This window comes from Nothobranchius furzeri, chromosome 18, assembly GCF_043380555.1.
Source record: "Nothobranchius furzeri strain GRZ-AD chromosome 18, NfurGRZ-RIMD1, whole genome shotgun sequence".
NCBI classification, from domain to species: Eukaryota; Metazoa; Chordata; class Actinopteri; order Cyprinodontiformes; family Nothobranchiidae; genus Nothobranchius; species Nothobranchius furzeri.
In genome coordinates this window covers 40,757,735-40,777,310 of record NC_091758.1, presented here as the reverse complement: position 1 = coordinate 40,777,310, position 19,576 = coordinate 40,757,735, and the positions used below count along the sequence as shown (strand labels likewise).

At 42.3% G+C, this 19,576-nt stretch overlaps 3 protein-coding genes across 5 annotated transcripts in view; 1 reads left to right on the top strand and 2 right to left on the bottom strand.

Moving 5' to 3' along the window:
- Positions 1-151: 151 nt before the first annotated feature.
- LOC107396117 (transmembrane protein 151B) overlaps positions 152-19,576 on the bottom strand; it is a 44,161-nt gene continuing 24,736 nt past the window's right edge. The window contains exons 1-2 of one of the 2 annotated variants that reach the window (XM_015975667.3): positions 4,446-4,586; positions 152-3,217 (exon numbers count right to left, since the gene is read on the bottom strand). In XM_015975667.3, coding sequence (XP_015831153.1) covers positions 1,808-3,217; positions 4,446-4,526 — 1,491 coding nt within the window. In that variant the 5' untranslated portion in view covers positions 4,527-4,586 and the 3' untranslated portion in view covers positions 152-1,807. Of the gene's footprint in view, positions 3,218-4,445; positions 4,587-19,576 lie in introns of those variants that run through there. The other variant, XM_070547094.1, reaches the window with a different exon arrangement.
- Positions 4,717-17,695, top strand: utp25 (UTP25 small subunit processor component). Of its 2 annotated transcripts, none has more exons than XM_015975666.3 (13): positions 4,717-4,852; positions 9,308-9,496; positions 9,751-9,790; positions 10,044-10,233; positions 10,304-10,501; positions 13,199-13,287; positions 13,377-13,787; positions 14,366-14,582; positions 14,654-14,856; positions 15,057-15,239; positions 16,302-16,411; positions 16,539-16,784; positions 17,381-17,695. In XM_015975666.3, exons 2-13 carry the CDS (start codon positions 9,396-9,398, stop codon positions 17,634-17,636), a joined length of 2,244 nt encoding a protein of 747 aa, XP_015831152.3. In that variant the 5' UTR covers positions 4,717-4,852; positions 9,308-9,395; the 3' UTR covers positions 17,637-17,695. The 2 variants fall into 2 exon arrangements, with proteins under 2 accessions (XP_015831152.3, XP_054586142.2); XM_054730167.2 differs by having other exon boundaries at positions 4,735-4,863.
- grxcr1b (glutaredoxin and cysteine rich domain containing 1 b) lies at positions 5,812-9,338 on the bottom strand. Its single transcript, XM_015975672.3, has 2 exons — positions 7,494-9,338; positions 5,812-7,412 (listed from the first exon to the last, which is right to left on the bottom strand). Exons 1-2 carry the CDS (start codon positions 7,905-7,907, stop codon positions 7,374-7,376), a joined length of 453 nt encoding a protein of 150 aa, XP_015831158.1. The 5' UTR covers positions 7,908-9,338; the 3' UTR covers positions 5,812-7,373.

The window sequence follows — 19,576 nt, the reverse complement described above, 5'->3', positions numbered from 1 at the left end:
CCGGTTATCACTGAATCAAATTTTCCCCCAAATCACACTAAATAATCTGAATACAATTAATAAATCACGTGTTTTACTTTTTTACTGTTCTCTGAGACACTCAAAGGTTCAACATCAGCAACGGTTTTAAACACACAAGAGGAGCCTCAGATATTTATTACAATTTTAATTTTTCCAGCATAAATTCAGACACATAATGTTTTAAAGGTAAATGAGTCAATGATACAGCTCATTTTATACCAATGACGTTTTAAATGTTCTTTTACCAGAAGTTTATGTCTGAGTATTTAAATAATTACATCAATATTCAGACAATTCTGTTGCATCATGTGCACAATACAAGATGTGTTACATTGCATACATGTTTCTGTTGGATTATTAAAAAAGTTTTATGAAGTTTGTGTGTAAATGTAAGTGCATTAACACATTTGCATCAACTGCCTGTAAAATCCATTTATAGGAGTCGTGAGTCTTCAAAGCAAATGCAGAATAAACATTAATGTTCAGAGTTTCTTCAGGCAGCGTTTGAGCTGCTGTAATTCCTGCACATTAAGCACACATGACTGTGAAATATCACTATTAAACACTCTTTTAACACACCACATAAGTAACGTAGTTTACTTTTATGCTGGTGCTTTTATGGTTCTCCACAGGTCTCTGCAGAAAAAAATCATGCAAATTCAAGGATCTTTTAAATAATTTTATAATTTTTATAGATTTTTAATTCATCCGTTTGTAGCACAGTTGTTGGTACCTTTAGTGGCAGTAGGCAGCAAAAAAAAAGTGAATTTAAGACAATATGTTCTGTTTATTATTTATTTTTGTAATGCACATGAGACTTGACAGTCTTAGTGTTACAATATTTTGTCTTTTATTCCTGTGTGGATCCAGGGAAATAACCATTTTCATAAGTTTGTTTTTAATTGCATTAAAATATTTACACATAGACACCAGAGATTTGAAGGTTAAACTGTTGCAGAAACATGTTTTTTTTACCTGGAGCTGCCATGTAGCACCAACAGTCAAACCTGCACAAATCTTGTGTTCAGGAAGAAGAAGAAAATAGCTGCAATTTTAGTTTGATTTTAAAGAATCGTGGCCTTTTTTGTTTCAACCTGATGCATTTTGTTCTTCAGTCTTCATTCTTTCTCACAAAAGGAACTGAAAGGAAGCTCAAGTCTGTCGTTTGTGGCTTTAAAGGAGTTATGTAGGAAAACAAAAAGAAAACAACTTGCTGATTAACAAAAAACAGACATTAAATTTGAATTACAGCAATATAAGTAATGGAGATGTTTAAAAGTCACAAAACGGCTTATTAGTCATTTTAATTTGTCTTTTTATACTTTATGCTTCCATTTTAATCAGTGTCTCTGTTTGATCTGCATTCATGTTCCTCGTTTTGCTTTTAGAGGATTTTTGTTGTTATTTATTGCTGCAGAAAATCCTAGAATTCACCTCGACTTTATTGCGTGGCAGAAATATTGAGAAGGAAGGTGAGATATTAAGTTGCTCCCCCTTCTGTAAAGATCTAATGAGGTAACAGCAGCTCCTGTTTTCATGCAGTGCTCACATGAGCTCTCCAAAGCAGTGGCGGTGGTGTAACAGTCTTTGTCTCCGTGGTTTGGAAGATGATGTAGGTTTTGTTGGTTTGGTGATCTCTCTGCATCCATTAACCGCTGTTATTGCTTCGACGATCTTCACTTCCAACATTCAGGTAGTTGTTTTTGATACCACGACTCCTACGGACTTTTTTGCGCTCTGAGTGTTTTTTTTAATGCTACAGCTGTTTCAGCAGTGACTGTTTCAATCATAAAGAGGTCTCCACACAAGAGCTGTTTCTGTGGAAGGATCTGTGGCTGTGACAGTTCTCGCTGCAGTGGACGATGAGAACGGGGTAGCAGAGGGCATCCTCGTAGTGCGGAGGCTCCTCCTCGTCTGTGGCGAGGCGCTCTGACAGGCAGCGGGTGTTCTCGCTGGGACTCTCCTGGTCATCCAGGCTGCCGCTCCTCCAGAAGCAGCTCCTCTGGGAGCCGTAGTGCCGTGCCAAGGAGAACCGGCTCCCACTGAAGGGGATGCGGGAGCTGGCGCCTGTGCAGATGCTGAGGGCACTTCTGGAGAAGACAGAGGAGCAGCTGATGGCTCTGTGGCAACGCTCACAGTTCTGACGAATCCCACTGAAGTTAGACGGACGCTGGGCTAAGTCCATCAAGCCGGCTTCGGAGTAACTGGGAACCAACTGCTGGTTGGAGCGAATGTGCCACTCCAGCTCAGTGCTGTCGACCGTGTTCACACGAGGAATCCGACGCCAATAAGGCCGGTCATCACATGGAGTCACAGGGAGGTAATCATGCCCAAAAAGCTTCTCCACACGGTAGTGAACGTATGCAGTGCGATACTCGGTGAAGACTCTGAGAGGCCAGGAGAACGTGAGGAACGATGCCAACCAGAAAACGTAGTGAGACAGATACCAGGGATGATGTTCCGGGTCAGCCAGCACCATGACGTACTCCTTCAGGTCGACGTTTTTCAGGTGCATTCCCTCTCTGGCCTCCATGTAGTCATCCAGCCCCTCGTTGTCCGTGAAAAACCTGGCTCTCTGTGTCAGGTATGAGTTCTCGGACTCCACATTGGCAAAGCTGAAGCACTTGGTGAAACGCATCTTTGTAAGCGGAGACTTCTCCAGACCCAGGAGCTGTTTGGAAACATCTTTGACTCCACAGTGACCGTAATCAAATTCGGCCTCAGCCACGTGAGTGTTGACCCGCTCGTGGTAAACCTGTGTGCTGGTGTAAGCGTCCCCATTGCGATAGCGCGTGACCTGACGAGTTCGGCGAACATAGTGGTAGCTGATGGCCTTCCACCAGATGCAAGGCTTAGCTTGCTGCATCCTCTGAATGCGCTCGCAGATGCCCTCCACGTCCACTTTGTGCTGCAACTCGTTCTTCACGTGACAGTGCCAGCACTCCACCAGGTACACCAGGTAGAGCATGCCCAGCAGGGCCAAAGGGATGTAGATGTAGCCGTCAGAACAGGGGCTGTCGTGGTACATCATGGATTTCCCTTTGAAGGCGCTGTCGAAGGTGAGGCGCGTCACCTTGGTGACGGTACACCAGACCATCGCTCCCATGCAGCCGTACATGAGGACGGACAGGAGAAGACATTTCCAGAAACTCTCCCGACAAAACGACTTGCTCAGGGATTGTTTCAGCGGTCTTTGCTGTTGCAAAAAAATAAAAAGAGGAAGTGGTTGAGAAATGTTAGAAAACATTCTTTGGCATCACATTTAAAGGCATTAATAAAAGCAAGTGGTCTAACACGATTTCCTGCAAAACAACGTTTAAAGGGGTGTGAAGCAAGAACGGAAAAATGACACCCTGTGGTTACGTTAGGGTACGTCAGTCCATTTCACTCTTTCGCTCCCGTTGCATGACTCGTGGCTGTGGCGAGTTACGGGTCAGCACCAGAGGGCTGTAGATGACGAGCCAAGACGATTCAGAAACACGAAGTTGATAAGTAGATAAATACATTTATTTCACTGTAATACGAGCTGTTGGTAATTGAAAAAGTAGCTTGATGTATTTTTTGATTTGTTTCTAATTTACTGTTAGCATTGTTAGCTCAACGTTAGCCTCTAGCCTGCTTCACCCAAGTTTAGAGTAAAAAAATAACGTTGTGGCTTCTTAGCGGTACAAGAAATAACTTCTGGGTCACTCCTTTTTACTGGCTTAGGATCTTCGGACAACTCTGGAGCTTTTTGTCAGCCGGTGTAAGCCAACAAATGCGGGAACGCTCAGCATTTATAGACCCAGCTATCCCAGATTGTACACAAAGACATCTTTGGCCATTTAGAAAGGAGAAAAACTCCCATCTGTGCCTGTTATGCTCTTCTTTTTTGTAAATATTGGTCTGATTGTGGTAAATTATCACTATTTGGCAGTTTAAGTTCATTTCTTGTGTTTTGAGGTTCTGCTTTTTGCACGTTATTCTGCTGATTTGTGCACGCTAAAGGAATTTTTTTTCATTTTTGTGCTACACCTTGCATTCCCAGAATCACTACAAGTTATTTTTATTGTATTTTATAGAGAAGCGTTTTAATTGTCATAAAGTAAATGTGCTGTTTAACAGCAGAACCAGTAAGGAATGAAAGAAGGCTCCCCGTCTGCATCAAACCCACTAAGGCAGGATTACACATCGTGGCATGTCTCTAATAGCTGTTAGTCAAGTGTGACTGCTGAGCTCCAGGCCCTGCTGCAGCAGATGAAAGGTGACAGGCTGTCCGGATAATCACGGGTCTTCTGGGGTCAGCATCATTAGATCATTTAGATAAACCATAAAACAGACTAGTGCGTAAACATCTTTGAAAAACACCGCGAGCTCGTGCAGTCTGCACGCGCAGCGCGCCTTTGGACACATTTAAGCACTGCGACAACAGAAACGGTCTCTACCTCCTCCCTGCTGTCTTCCTCGAACACGGTGGTGGTCGTGCTGCTTTCAGTCGCCGGGGCCGCCGACGCTGGAGGAGACATGGTGCCGGGCTGCTATTGACAACAATGATGGGGCGTGGAGATGGAGGAAGAAGGAGAGAGGATGAGGAGGAGGAGGTTTCTCCACCTTTTTCTGCCTCTGCAGCGTCTCTCATCCCAGACGAGCCGCCGCGTTACATCTATCATTTCATTCTGACGGGACTCGATGAAACCCGGGAAAATTGGACCATTCTGGTGGAGGGGAAGAGGGAAGTCTTCAGAAAGTCTCCCCCCTGCTGGAGCGTTTCCCCAGCCCTCAGTGCCGCAGTGAAAGGATGGAGAAGCGAAACCCGCTGCGGCGCTCCGGGTCCGCGGTGCTGATGGAGCAGGTGAGCCGTTGGTGCGTAAAGCTGACACTCTCCCACTGGGGCTTGAGATAATAAACAAGACGTATAATAATAATAATAATAATAATAATAATAATGATGATGATGATGATAATAATAATAATAATAATGATGGTGATAATAATAATAATAATAATAATGATGATGATGATAATAATAATAATGATGATGATGATGATAATAATAATGATAATAATGATAATAATAATAATAATAATAATAATGATGATGATGATGATGATGACACTAATAATGATGATAATAATAATAATAATAATATTAATGATAATAATAATAATGACGATGATGATAATGATGATGATGATGATAATAATAATAATGATGATGATGATGATGATGATGACACTAATAATGATGATAATAATAATAATAATAATATTAATGATAATAATAATAATGACGATGATGACGATGATGACGATGATGATAATGATGATGATGATGATAATAATAATAATAATAATGATGATGATGATGACAATAATAATGATGACGATGATGATGATGATGATGATGATGATAATAATAATAATAATATTGATGAGTCATAAATAAGTCATAAGCGGCCGAAATGAGTCTCCTCCGTAGGGTGGCCGGGCTCAGCCTTAGAGATAGGGTGAGGAGCTCGGACATTCGGGAGGGACTCGGAGTAGAACCGCTGCTCCTCCGGATCGAAAGGAGCCAGTTGAGGTGGTTTGGGCATCTGGTCAGGATGCCTCCTGGACGCCTCCCTGGGGAGGTGTTTCGGGCATGTCCTGCCGGCAGAAGGCCCCCGGGTCGACCCAGGACACGTTGGAGAGGTTACATCTCCAATCTGGTCCGGGAACGCCTTGGGGTCCTGCCGGAGGAGCTGGTGGAGAAGGCCAGGGAGAGGACGGCCTGGAGCTCCCTAATTGGGATGCTGCCCCCGCGACCCGGACCCGGATAAGCGGAGGAAGACGAAGACAAACGAAGACATAAATAACATTTTCCAAGTGGCTACAGGTAAGATAAACTTATGAACAATTTCCCCTCATTCCAAAGTTTTTTCCTGCAGTTCTTTAGCTTTCCGAAGAAATGCCTTTTATTTATTAATTCATTGATCTCTAACAGTCATCATTAGTTTTAGTTTCAATTTCTGCAAGTCTCATATGAAAGTTGGGTTTAATGTTTCTGGGAATACCTTGGGAACATTCCCTAAAGATTACATAATTTAACAGTTCAAATATGTTTTGGGAACATTCCCCAAATGTAATTTTTGTCATGACTTTGTAACGCTGAGGGAACATTGAAAAGGCTTGAGTTAACATAACAGGACTGTAATCTCTCAAAAGCATTTCCTAAATGTTCCCTTTATTTTCCCTGAAGACTGCAATTCCGGACAATCCACGAAAGATTCCTCGAAGATTACAAAGTGTAGCCTTTTGAGTACACTTCCGGAGTGTTCCCTGTTTGTCCTCCATTTGTAAAGTCATGATTTGTTTTAGTCCACAAACAACATTCCCTGAATGTCACAAGGTTATTTTCAGACCATTCAGGGAACATTCCTGAAATCCATATTGTGAAAGTTTGTGCTAAAGGTCAGGAAAAGTTTTCTTCAGGTAAATGTTCCCTAAAATTTCTCTAAATGCTGTCATTAATTTATAGCCCTCATTTGCTGAATTTTATGGTTTAAACGGTAAAGCAGGGAAGCTCGGGAACATGCCCTGAAGGTCAGACTGGGATTCAGGGAAGTTTCACTGAAATGAAAAACGACAGCAGTTTTCATGGTGGTGTGGTTGGTGCCTCCTGGTTTTCTCTTTGAGGAGTTTCACACCAAGCCAGAACTCACCGGAGGGAATACGTTATGCTCTCTGGGAATACTTTGGAGTTCTGTAGGAGAAACTTGTTTGGTTTTAAAGGGATGTGTCAGTTTCCTTCTTCCCAAATAGGAAAACAGGATCAACAAAGCAGAAATCTTCCAGGAAATGAAAATGAAGGTTTATTCAAGGTTTATGAAGTGCATCCAATCTGAACCTGATTACAAAAGTTTAACAAAAACATTAACGAGGGACTTTCCGACAAATATCAAAATCACACGACATTCCCGTTTAAACTGGTATTTTATAAAAAATCTTATAAAAACTTCTTTTGTGTCTCTGAGCTCTGAGGAAACTTCTTCAGCAGATTACGACGTTTACACGAGTCAGAAGATGTGATTTAACTGAACTTCTAGTGAATCTTTGTTGTTATGGTGACAGTAAATGAATATTTGTGGAGGTCAGATTCTACCAAAAAGACACAGAAAACACAATAAATAATGTTTCTGAATAACAAATAAAATCTTTCTATTGATTTGATGCTCACAATCGGACTTTGTTTGTGTCGTCATCTCATTAAACAACAAATTTGAATATTGTGTCTGAAACTTTTGATCATTGGGTTAGTTTTGATGGCAGAAGCACTCTTCCTTAACAACCAGACTTCCTGGATACTTGTGACTCCTTCTCCTTGGAGGTGTTCCTTACTCCTTGTCCCAGGGCCACCTTCTCTGACGAGATCCCTTCAACCAAAAGGATTGATCTTTTTTATTCCCCCCACAAACACAAAGCTGAGATGTTTAGAGAGTTTGGAGAGAACTTACCGAGTACATATTGGAGAGGTTGTTGAAGAGCACCTGTCCTGCGCTCACCTTGTTCCTCACCCCGCGGATCGTCCCGTTCTTGCTGCAGATGTTGATCCTCTTGTTGGTGAACAGCATCTCTCTCTTGGCACTGGCGTATAAAAGCAGGTCATCGGGTTCGCCGCCGTTCTCGTCCGCAGCAGCCTGCAGCCCGTTCAGGTGACGGTTGGCCTCACTGGCGGGCGGCGAGCTGACCTGCTCTGTCTCTGAGCTGCCGGTACCGTCAGAGTCCACCGACTCTGAAACTGAGCGGCACCAAGTCCTTTCATCCTTGAACACCTCAGCCAGGACCCGGCCGCTGTTGGCGGACGCAACCCTAAACCTGACGGTTTTCCCAGCCTTTTCCCTCTCCCGTTTCAGTTCTGGTCCGTCCATTGAAACTCAAGAAGGACTCGCATGCTTCGGTTTCCATTCAGAGAAAACAGGAGCTTTCTCAGCCCAACATGACGCATTAACCAAACCAAAATATGCTCAACAATGTGTTGAAACAGGCTGAAAATACCCCGAGTATGACTACCACACTCCCTTACGTTCAATAATAGATGAGCTCCTGCCATGGCAACAGCTAAAAGAGGCAAACAGTAAATTGATATTACCCTGATCAATAATTGATCAAGAGTAGCACGTCTTGTGTCTGATCTTTTATGGTCTGATGAGTCAGAAAACCAAAGGGCTCGCCTCCCCAAAAACCCACCAGAAAAGATGTCGTACCTCTGAAATAAAACTGACATGGTTACAAGTAAGTCCTGAATTTTATTGTTTTGCAACTTAGATTTTATGATTATTAATGTTTTATTTTTATTTACTCATTTAAAACCTGCAGTAATTTGAAAGGATTTCACCTCTTTTGAAGGAATCTACAGAAAGTTTTGTTGAGTTTTGTATCGTTTAGCTTTACGAACGTTCTCAGTCATCCAGGCCGTGGTCATCCAAAAGGGTTCAAATGAAGGCTACTGGAATTCTTTGGTTTCTTGAAGGCGTTTCACTTCTCATCCGAGGAGTTTGGACAGTTCTGACTGGAATATGGGAGTGAGGCGGAAAACATCCAACCAGTTTGATTTTCACCTCAGCGTCTCGTGAGGCACAAAACTCAGTGAAAATTAAGCGCACACAGCTCATGAATAAAAGGGAGCAAAAACAAAAGTGTTGCGTTTATATTTTTGTTCAGTGTGACCTAACTCCTTCTAACAGATACTAAATAATTTACAAAATGGCCTTACACACAAACCAAGCATATATCTTTTCTTTGCAAATGATATCACAATCAAACTTGTCATTGTCCTTCTTCATTATTTACTATCAAATCATAGGATGTTATCATTTTTCTTTATAAAGTCTCCTATATGACTATATGATTAATGATATTTAGTTTTACAGCTCAGTCGACACAGATCAAATGAAGAAATGATCAAATGAGCCTCTTTCAACAATAGAAAAAGCCTTTTGCAGATTCACATATCTTATTTTTCTGGATGCAGACTCATCAGTGGGGTCATATTAACAATAATATAATATAACATTATAATATATTATGCTACTCATTGATGAGCCTCCGTTTGAGAAGCTTATCTTAGCAGAAGCAGCTGTATCAGGGAGAGGTTCACTTCTAACTACAGCACTGTTATGAAGATTTGTTCTGCCCTAATGGGAAATTACACAATGGAATTATTGTAAATACAACAACTAATAGTATGATTAAAGAAGATGGGTTTAAAAAGTGGATAATTATTGCAACAGACGTAACAAAGACATGCGGTTTCTCTGTTCTCTTTTAGGTGGCGCTGCAGGCGTTTTAGCAAGCGACAGAAAAGCAACCAACGAAGAAGAAACTGCGGCATCCACACGTGTGTAAATAACAGCGACATGGGGAAACGGAGGCAGAAAAAGCAACTTTTCACCAACTTGTCCAAAAAACAGAAGAAACACTTGAAAGAATTTGGCGAGGATCATCCGTTTCACGACGTGTGAGAAACGCAGAAGAACGCGGCTTTGTTAAAACGATTAATCTGCTAAATGCACGCAAGCTAGCAAGCTAAAAGTAGTTGTAGCTAGTTTATTAACACTGATTTTTATAGATAAGCCTACATCATGTGTAAAAGTATTGTAATGCTAATTTGCAGAAAGATTCACGACATTTCTGTTTCTGTTTACGGTTTTATGCAGATTGTTTAGAAAAACATTTAACCCAAAAATTACAGTTCTTGTATTTTATTTACAGAGTGAATGAAAGATCAGAGAGGACTAAAATAGTTGAACTGGTGAGTGAAGCTGTACATTTCATTAATAACTTATAATACGTTAGCTATTGTTATAAATGACCACGGTTACCATCTGATTTCTATCTCCATCTTCTGGTAAAAGATTGAGAAACATCACAACAACAGTTTCTTCTACTTGTTGTTGTCATTTTTCCATCTTGTCCTGAAGTAGAAAACATTTCCCTCTGGTTTGAGCTGCAAACCAAATGTCTTTGTGACTTTTAAACCTGTTTGTTTCTCATCTCTGTTGCAGCCGTCCAGTCCAGAACAGTCTGATGCTGAGGCTGATCTCATGGAAGAAGAAGAAGATGAAGAACTTGAGCAAAAAACAGCCTATCAGAAGCTTCTTTCAACTCTTACAAAATCATCTGGTGACGCTCAGAGTGAGGACGGAGAAAGCTCTGATGATGAAGAAGCCGAGGAGGAGGAGCTACTTGATGAAGGTGAGATCCTTGTTTTAAAAGCACTACATGTGACGATTTGACTTACAGCTTAAGTTTATTTTTAATGTAGAGGACAGTGATGGAGTTGCAGATGAGGAGGAATGTGGAGAAGAGGAACCTGGAGAGGATGAGGTGAAGAAGGAGGAAGCAGGAGAAGAGTTTGTAGACAAGGAGCATGAATCTGAGTTTTGTCTGGAGACAAACTTCACTGAAAAAGGAGGAAACGAAACAGAAAACACAGAAAAACATGTAGTGTGCAGAAAAGAAGGTAAGGAAAAAGGGAAGGGTTTATCTGTTTTTTAAGCCTTCATGTTGATTTACTTTGCAGATTTTTAAAGGGGCTTTACGGAGTTTTAAATTTTTATGCTCGCGATTGCCCCCTCAGGCCAAAAGCGTAACGGCAGCTTCAATAGTAGGCTCGTGCATGAGGCGCACATGCTGTACGTGCACACTCCTTAACGAAAATAACAGCTGAGACCTGGGACGTAATTTTGGGGGGGGGACGGGTGGGACATGTCCCCCCCACTTTTTCAAAAGGCAGTTTTGGTCCCCTGCACTTTTCTCCGTCCAAAAACGCTCCATTAAATGGATTTGGTTGAGCACTAGGACAGAAACGGAAACCGGTTTCCTATTAGACCCGCCCAAAAGCTAATCTATTGGCTCTGCTGATACTTGCTAACGTATTATTGGCTGTTGCTGCTGTCACTCAAGTTGTAAACAGTCAGAACGTGCTCACGTTGTTTTGCTAGTTTGGAGCCGCTAGGGAACACCGGTACTGAGTCACATCGTCAACTAGACGCTGTGTAATATCAGAGCTCAGCTCAGCTTCCATTACATAACATTTGAATAAGTGTTCATTTGTGAGTCTTTGGTAGTTAGGCACAGCCAGGAGGCAGCATGTCAAGAAAACGAAAAGTGGATATAAGAGACTTCTTTCAAAGTCAAAACGTAAGTTGGAACATGTGACACCGCTGCATTAAGCTCAGACTCACCTCCTCCTTCACACACATACTCAAAACTAACTTTTACAAACTCATCTCCTCCACATAACTGACTCCTCAGACACAATTTATTCGTATTATTATAATAATTATTTTTTTATTATTACTATTATCATCATAATTATTATTACTAGTAGTAGTAGAAGTGTAACTTCAAAACTTTTATCATTTAACTTTATTGTAAACTTATCTATTGCAATGTATATGTTCACATTAAAATGCTCTGAAAAATGAACAGTATCATCATCGTCAACAGATTTTTTTAAGCTTAATGTCAAAGATGTACACTTTTCATTAGATTTATCTTATTTTTTCCATTTATTTTTTGTGTGTTGAAATGCAACAACTGTTTAAACACTTTTAAGGGAAAAACATATTTAATATGTTTTTATACACCCAAATGTTAGGGTGATGATCATGTGTAAAACATTAGTTCAGCATGTCCTCTAACACAGCAAATGAACAAACGGCCAGATCTCAGGAGGGACCGTTTATGTATAAATAATTTTTATACTTTTGACTAGGCCTGGGAATGTAACAAATTTTGCTGGACGATATTTTGTCCAACAAATTGTTGATTATAAGCGATATCATTGTCAACATTATCTAGACCAAAATAACCACTAATATAATGTTAATATATCATAATAATGCAAGTACACCCTTTAAAATGCAACAAATAAACCTTCATTTAACATTGAAATGTCCAGAACCAGAACTTCTAAATGAATAAAAATAACAAACAAAAATTGAATAAAAAAGGAATCTCACTCCCTGTTAGAAAATGTTGCACCAAAAACAATAAAAAAGACCCAAAACAATAAATACAATGGCCTATCCATTGTCAACAGCCAAAACTGCACTTCAATAATGATAATAAATAAAAATAATAATAGAGTTGTACATTTTTTAACTTTGATATATATATATATAGAGGATGGAAAAATTATTGAGATGGGCACGTGACGTGTCAAGGGGTCTTTACATAACACCCCCCACCCCAAATCCGCACAAGCCTGCTGTGTCCCCCCCACTTCTGAAATCAAAATTTCGTCCCTGGCTGAGACAGTCCCGTGTGTGTGTGTGTGTGTGTGTGTGTGTGTGTGTGTGTGTGTGTGTGTGTGTGGCCCGGAGGACAGAGGACAGGAGAACGCACAGCTAATTAATCTGGTTCTGTACCTTTCTCTTCAGCACAGCCGACAAAGGTTTATGATGGGTCAGTCCTCCTGCATGCTCAGATCATTCCCTTCCCTTGCTTGAAAAATTGTTTCAAAATGAAAGTTGAACCCACATCTTTTTTATCTGTGAATTCAATGCCGTTCAGCGAGTCTCAATTAAAAATTTGGGCATCTTACTGTAAAAAAATATATCATTAATGTAAAAAATAAACTATGTTCACATCCAGAATCAAACACGGGTCTTCCACACGAGAGTCCGCCGTCTTACTAGGTGAGCTAAAGCACCAGTGACGTCTTTCATATCTGTAACATTTATATCCTTGATGACAACGTTCAAAGAACGGTACGGAGTGAAAATGGCTATTTTGTTGCTAATTTGCAGGAAATATCTAGAAGAAAGTTCTACAGAAAGTAGCTAAGGGTCCTCAGAAATGTAGCTAGCTTTGTCACTAGGCGTTAGGAACAGCGACAAAGTGGCACTGCCTCTCTCTCTGCTGCTAAAGCTACGGATAGCAAATGCTACGGGCTATGCCTGAGCGTGAACGCGCATGAAGCAGCCTGCTCGACCCGAGCATCTCTCTTTTTCTGTGATTTTACAGAAAAACAGGCAATCACAGTAAAAATGCCAGGGCTCATTCTACAGGACCAGGGCATTGCAGGAGAACGTATGAAGAAGACATTTATTATTTCTATACATGTTTTGGCTGTCACACTTACATAATGCCCCTTTAATTAAAACTACTTTGTTGAAAGTTTGTTTAAATATGTTTTCTTCTGTATTTGCAGACATGTTTTTACAGCATTTGGACACAGAACTTACTGAAGAGGATGTAAATAATATCACGTCTGGCTCCAAATCTAAAACTCAGATCTCGGTACAAAGCACACAATCCTGAAGAAACAAAGCAAGTTTTTTAAGATTCAATTTTAAATAAATTATGCCTCTTTGCTCCCTTTCTTTTAGTGGCCCAAACTGGGAAATCTTCTCTGCACCAAACCTCTTGACCGGTTTGGCTCCATTGGACCACAAAAGGACACAAACCCGCAGATTTTCCACAAACTTTTAGAGAGCAGCTGGAAAGATCTAAACCAGTCTGTGAATCCTAAAGAAGAACCAGAACAGATCAGCTCTCTGCAGTTAGAGCTACTGACCCTCATGGGTTCATATAAGGACATGTTTTATCCTGAGATGTGTCCCATTAATCAGGGTCCAGAGGTTCGAAGAGCTTACTGCCTCCATGTGCTCAACCACGTCCTCAAGTCCAACTCCAGAGTCCTGGCGCACAACTCTCAGATTAGGGAGCAGAAAACTGCGGCCAAAGCTGGAGCCGAGCCGTACGAAGAACCCAGAGATCAGGGGCTGACCCGGCCAAAGGTAAACACCTAAAGGTCACATTTCTGTTTTCCTCAGCTGCAGAGATGTTTTCCTTAACCAACATTACCTAGGTTTCCTAGATCAGCTGGCGTTTCACCGACGCTATCACTTCCGCGTCTGTGAAACCACGCTCCCTATTGAATTATCGTATGATCACATTCTCTTTTTGTGGGTAAAACTCAAGAAAAAAAACTTTTTACTTGTTTTTTTTTAGTTTTATTACAAAAAGTGCATTTTATGATGAAATTGATGAATAAAAACAAGAATTTCTTGATATTTCGCATAGAAAAATACCGCGAATCAGTGAAAAATAACGCAAATCTGCGAATTCCCCCTGAAAAATGCTCCAAAGAAAAAATCCGCGAATCCGCGATGAACGAACCGCGAAGTAGAGAGGGATTACTGTAGATTGTAAAATTGAATCTGCGTTGCAAGAATAGAGCTTGTACGTGTGGAAAATGCTGCAGAAGAAAACTTTCTGAATCATCCTAAAAAGATCAGAACTGCAGTTACACAGCTGGTTCATAAAAACACAAATGTTCATGTGGCGTTTCTGAGGATTGTGTTCTCTGTGTCAGGTTCTGATTCTGATTCCGTTCCGAGGCGGGGCCTTGCAAGTGGTTCACACGCTCATCAGCCTCTTAGAGACGAAAAGTAAGAAGATCGTTGTCAGCAACAAGAAGAAGTTCAAGGAGGAGTTTGGAGAAGACCCTAATGACAAACCAGCTAATCTGCTAAGACCAGACGATTACAACGCCATCTTCTCAGGAAACGTGGACGACCACTTCAGGATTGGTATGATTTTGAAGGATCACATTCACACCATTTCTCTGAGTTTATCTCTAAGACTGCGCCGGCCTCCTCAGGTGTGTCCGTCGTGAGGAGCAGCATCCGTCTCTACGCTCCCTTCTACTCATCAGATATCATCATCGCGTCTCCGCTCGGCCTTCGCACTGTGCTGGGAGCAGACGGAGAATATAAGAGAGACTTTGACTTTCTGTCGTCCATCGAGCTCCTGATCCTGGATCAGGCTGATGTCTTCCTCATGCAGAACTGGGAACATGTCTTGGTGAGAACATCATGCATCTGAGGTGATGTGGCGCCACCTGCTGCCAGAGGAGTAACTTGACAGCTTAAAAGAAACTTTTCTTCATCAAATCAACTCCTCCAGCGTTTTACATCCTTTTACCTGTAAACAATAGTAGTTGATGTATTGTGGTGGATCATAAACACTTTAGCACAACTTCTCCGTGTTGTCATCCCCACCAGCATGTGATGAAGCACATGAACCTGCAGCCGCTGGACTCCCATGGTGTGGACTTTTCCAGGGTCAGGATGTGGAACCTGAACAACTGGGCCAAACATTACAGGCAGACGCTGGTGTTCAGCTCCATCCAGGACCCGCAGATCAACAACATCCTGACTAAACACTGTGCCAACTACAGGGGACAGGTCAGTCTTTGTGGAGACTTTATTAAACCTCGATTCTAAGGAGGATTCTGGTTGTCTGAGGGAATCCTGTGAGAGGAGGAGGGATTCCTGTGGGAATAGATTAGTAATTCCAAACTTGGTGTCCCAGAAATCAAGACGTAACCTGAGATTTCCAACAATTTACAGTTCAGTCACCAACCCTTCCCAGACTTCCACATTTCTTTTTGGGCATGTTTATAATTCCAATTCCCAAAAAGTGAGGCTGTGTGATTTGCATGAGACGTTCAGGATGGTTTAGTCTCCAGTAGGGCTGAACGATTAATTGCATATGCAATTAAATTGCGATGTGACAAAAGGAGATTTTCTTATCGCAAAGGCTGCGATTCGACTGGCAGCGAGTGGTTAGCACAATGCTAATATACATTGAAAAACCCATAGGGATGCTAATGCTAATATTGCCGAATAGATTCTTGCAAATAACGAATTAGAAACGTGCCAAATTATTACATTTGGAGTCTAATAAAAAGTTAAAACTGCCATTAATCAAAGAAGTACAGACAGATATTTTTGTAAAGCTAGAAAACTGTACTTCAACTCCACTGAGTTTTGGCTAGCAGCTGTGAACGTAACTGAACTACGGAAGCTCTGCATGGACAACACGTCAAAACTTCTTTCCTGCAAATAAGTTTTCACAGTTGATGCTAGTACCTATTCTCCTTCAAGGGATGCTCCTGGCTGCAGCATTGCACCTTCAAATACAAGATGTTGTCTTTACTTGTGAGTGTTCATGTATGTGTAGACAAAAAAACTTGTTGATATGTGTAGATACATAAACTTGTTTATATTCAGTACAAGTTACATAGATCTTGCTTCTGTTAGTTGAAAAATGAGAAAAGCCCCTTGAGAAAATAATTGTGAATTAAATCGCAATTAGATTATTTTCCAAAATCGTTCAGCCCTAGCCTCCACACCGCTGCCCAGCTTGCTGCAGCTCTGTGGGCTTCACTTGATTTTCAGACTTGTAGGCGAGGACTTGAATGCACCACACATGAACCTGCAGGTGTTTTTGTTTTCGTGCTCCAGGTTGTGACTAAAAACGTGCCACATGAGGGCTCCATCTGCCAGGTTGTGGTCCAGCTGCCTCACGTGTTTCAGATGTTTTCCTCGGAGAGTTTTGTTGATCATGACGCTCGGTAAGGTCTCCAAGAATATTGATCTGCTTTATTTTAAGGCTCGTCGTGTATTTTTACTCTCTTTTATACTTGAGAGCCTTAGTGAGTATCTTCACATCCATGCTGCTCTGACATTTTCCACTTGTAGGTTTCAGTTCTTCATAGATAAAGTTCTGCCTCAGTACAAGGACTCGGTCATGTCCCACACTCTCATCTACATCCCGTCCTACTTCGACTACGTTCGGTTGAGGAACCACATGAAGAAAGAGGAGATGAACTTCACCTCCATCTGCGAATATTCCAGCAAATCGGAAGTGTGTCGGGCCAGGCATTTGTTCCGGAAAGGAGAGAAACAGTTTCTGCTTTTCACTGAACGCTTCCACTTCTACAAGAGGTCTGTTTTTTTCTAACATTTAATCCAATTCTGTCACAAAGTTACTGTTTCTTTGTAAAGTTGGATCTAAAACCCATCAGGGTGACCTGAGTAAGAAGAAAATGCAGCTAAAATTTCCAGTTTGGAATTTTTTCTGAAATTGATTGAAATTTTATATATTTATGGACAATATGACTTTTTTCTTTCGTAATATGCATGAATCTAAAGATGTTTTTATTATTATATTTAACAAACAAATGTAATGAACTGTAAGAAACCAAGGCTTAAAACTAGTGGAGATGAATCATTTTATTGTTAATACGTATATTTTAATTGTCAGACTAATTTAAGCTGTTTTCATGGAAAACAAGGAAATGCACCCACATGTTTGAGCAGTCGTGTAAAACCAGCACCGTGCATGATGTGTAGGTTTGTGTGGCTGCAAAAACAACACACAACAAGTTGATCCTAAAATCCTCAAGAATTTGCTATAATAAGTGTTACCTGCCCCTAGTTGGATTAAAAAAACAAACTAAAATGGCTTTTCCCATAGGAAAGAAACTGATTAACTAAGAAGCTGTGGACCTTAAACTCTGTAATTGATTTATTTCATTCAGGTACACCATCAAGGGGATCCAGAATCTGGTATTTTATGGATTACCCAGCATCCCCCATTTCTACAGCGAGGTGTGCAACATGCTAGCTGCAGGGGGTCAGAGGGAGGAGGCCAGCAGGACCTGCACCTCCCTCTACTCCCGATATGACGCCCACAAACTGGCTGCCATCGTCGGGGCGCAGCGCGCCGGACAAATGCTGCACTCTGACAAGAAGGTTCACCTTTTTGTCACAGCTGAAGAGGAAAAGAGCCACTGACGGACGAGCAGTGGGATGTGATAGCCAAGCTGGTTTTCTAATAAAATGTGCAACTTTCAGTTAGATTTGTTTAATGTGCCGAAGCTGAAATATAAACTTGTCAGCTGTAGGAACCATAAAATATCACTTTTTAGATGTTTTGTGGCACAAATGTCTCCTTACCTGTTAGGGCAGTAGAGGGCTGGGCAATATATCGAAAATGTATCATTATCGAAATTTCTGACTTATCGAGAATTTTGCCCGTGTCAATACCCATCCATCCATTTTCATCCGCTTATCCGGAGTCGGGTCACGGGGGCAGTAGCCTAAGTGGAGAGGCCCAGACTTCCCTCTCCCCAGCCACTTGGGCCAGCTCCTCCGGGGGAATCCCAAGGCGTTCCCTGGCCAGGTCCTCCGGGGGAATCCCAAGACGTTCCCTGGCCAGGTGAGAGACATATAGTCCCTCCACCATGTCCTGGGTCTACCTTTAGGTCTCCTCCTAGTTGGACGTGCCTGGAAAACCTCACCAGGGAGGCGTCCAGGAGGCATCCTGACCAGATGCCTGAGCCACCTCAACTGGCTCCTCTCGATGTGGAGGAGCAGCGGGTCTACTCCGAGCCCCTCCCGGATGACTGAGCTTCTCACCCTATCTCTAAGGGAGAGCCCAGCCACTCATCGGAGAAAAGTCATTTCGGCCGCTTGTATCCGCGATCTCATTCTTTCGGTCACTACCCAAAGCTCATGACCATAGGTGAGGGTAGGAACGTAAATTGACCGGTTAATCGAGAGCTTCGCCTTCTGACTCAGCTCTCTTCACCACGACAGACCGGTACAACGCCCGCATCACTGCAGATGCAGCACCATTCCGCCTATCGATCTCACGCTCCAGTTTTCCCTCACTCGTGAACAAGACCCTGAGATACTTAAACTCCTCCACTTGGGGCAATGACCTCATCCCTGACCCGGAGAAGCATTCTACCCTTTTCCGAATCAAGACCATGGTCTCAGATTTAGAGGAGCTGATTCTCATCCCAGCTGCTTCACACTCAGCTGCAAACCGCTCCAGCAAAAGCTTAAGATCACGTTCTGATGAAGCCAACAGGACCACATCATCTGCAAAAAGCAGAGACCTGACCCTCAGGCCACCAAAAGAGATGCCCTCCACACCTTGGCTGCACCTAGAAATCCTGTCCATAAAAGTTATGAACAGAATCGTGACAAAGAGCAGCCTTGGCGGTGTCCAACTATCACTGGGAACGAGCCCGACTTACTGCCGGCAATGCGGACCAAGCTCTGACACCGGTCATACAGGGACCTAACAGCCCATATCAGAGGGCCTGGTACCCCATACTCCCGGAGTACCCCCCACAGGGCCCCCCGAGGGACGCGGTCAAACACCTTCTCCAAATCCACAAAACACATGTAGACTGGTTGGGCAAATTCCCACGCACCCCCCAGGATCCCCCTAAGGGTATAGAGCTGGTCCAGTGTTCCACGGCCAGGACGAAAACCACATTGCTCCTCCTGAATCTGAGGTTCAACAATCCGACGGACCCTCCTCTCCAGAACCCCTGAATAGACCTTACCAGGAAGGCTCAGGAGTGTGATCCCCCTGTAGCTGGAACACACCCTGCAGTCCCCCTTTTTAAATAAGGGGACCACCACCCCGGTCTGCCAGTCCAGTGGGACCCCCATGTCAATACATTTGATAATAAAAAAATGAAAAGATGTGTGTAGGTTGGCAAGATTCATGTCCCTTTAAGAAGCGGTACCACCTCGAGTCACGTAAAAATGGCCTTGATCGAGTTGAGCAGCGCCAGGCCTGGAAAACAGACGGACACAGCAGGGGAGGTGGCTGAAAGTCTGCGTTTACGTCAGACAGATTTTCCTACATGTGTAGCTCACGGGTGACGACAGATGAAGATATCCCATTAGCGTTCATACTTGTTTAATTATTTATT

Coding starts and splice junctions, on each gene's coding strand:
- utp25 (XM_054730167.2), top strand. CDS start 4,799: ATGGAGAAGCGAAACCCGCTGCGGCGCTCCGGGTCCGCGGTGCTGATG. Junction 13,288..13,376: donor AATCTAAAACTCAGATCTCG/GTACAAAGCACA, acceptor CCTTTCTTTTAG/TGGCCCAAACTGGGAAATCT. Junction 16,412..16,538: donor TTTGTTGATCATGACGCTCG/GTAAGGTCTCCA, acceptor TTCCACTTGTAG/GTTTCAGTTCTTCATAGATA.
- grxcr1b (XM_015975672.3), bottom strand. CDS start 7,907: ATGGACGGACCAGAACTGAAACGGGAGAGGGAAAAGGCTGGGAAAACC. Junction 7,413..7,493: donor ACCTCTCCAATATGTACTCG/GTAAGTTCTCTC, acceptor TTTTGGTTGAAG/GGATCTCGTCAGAGAAGGTG.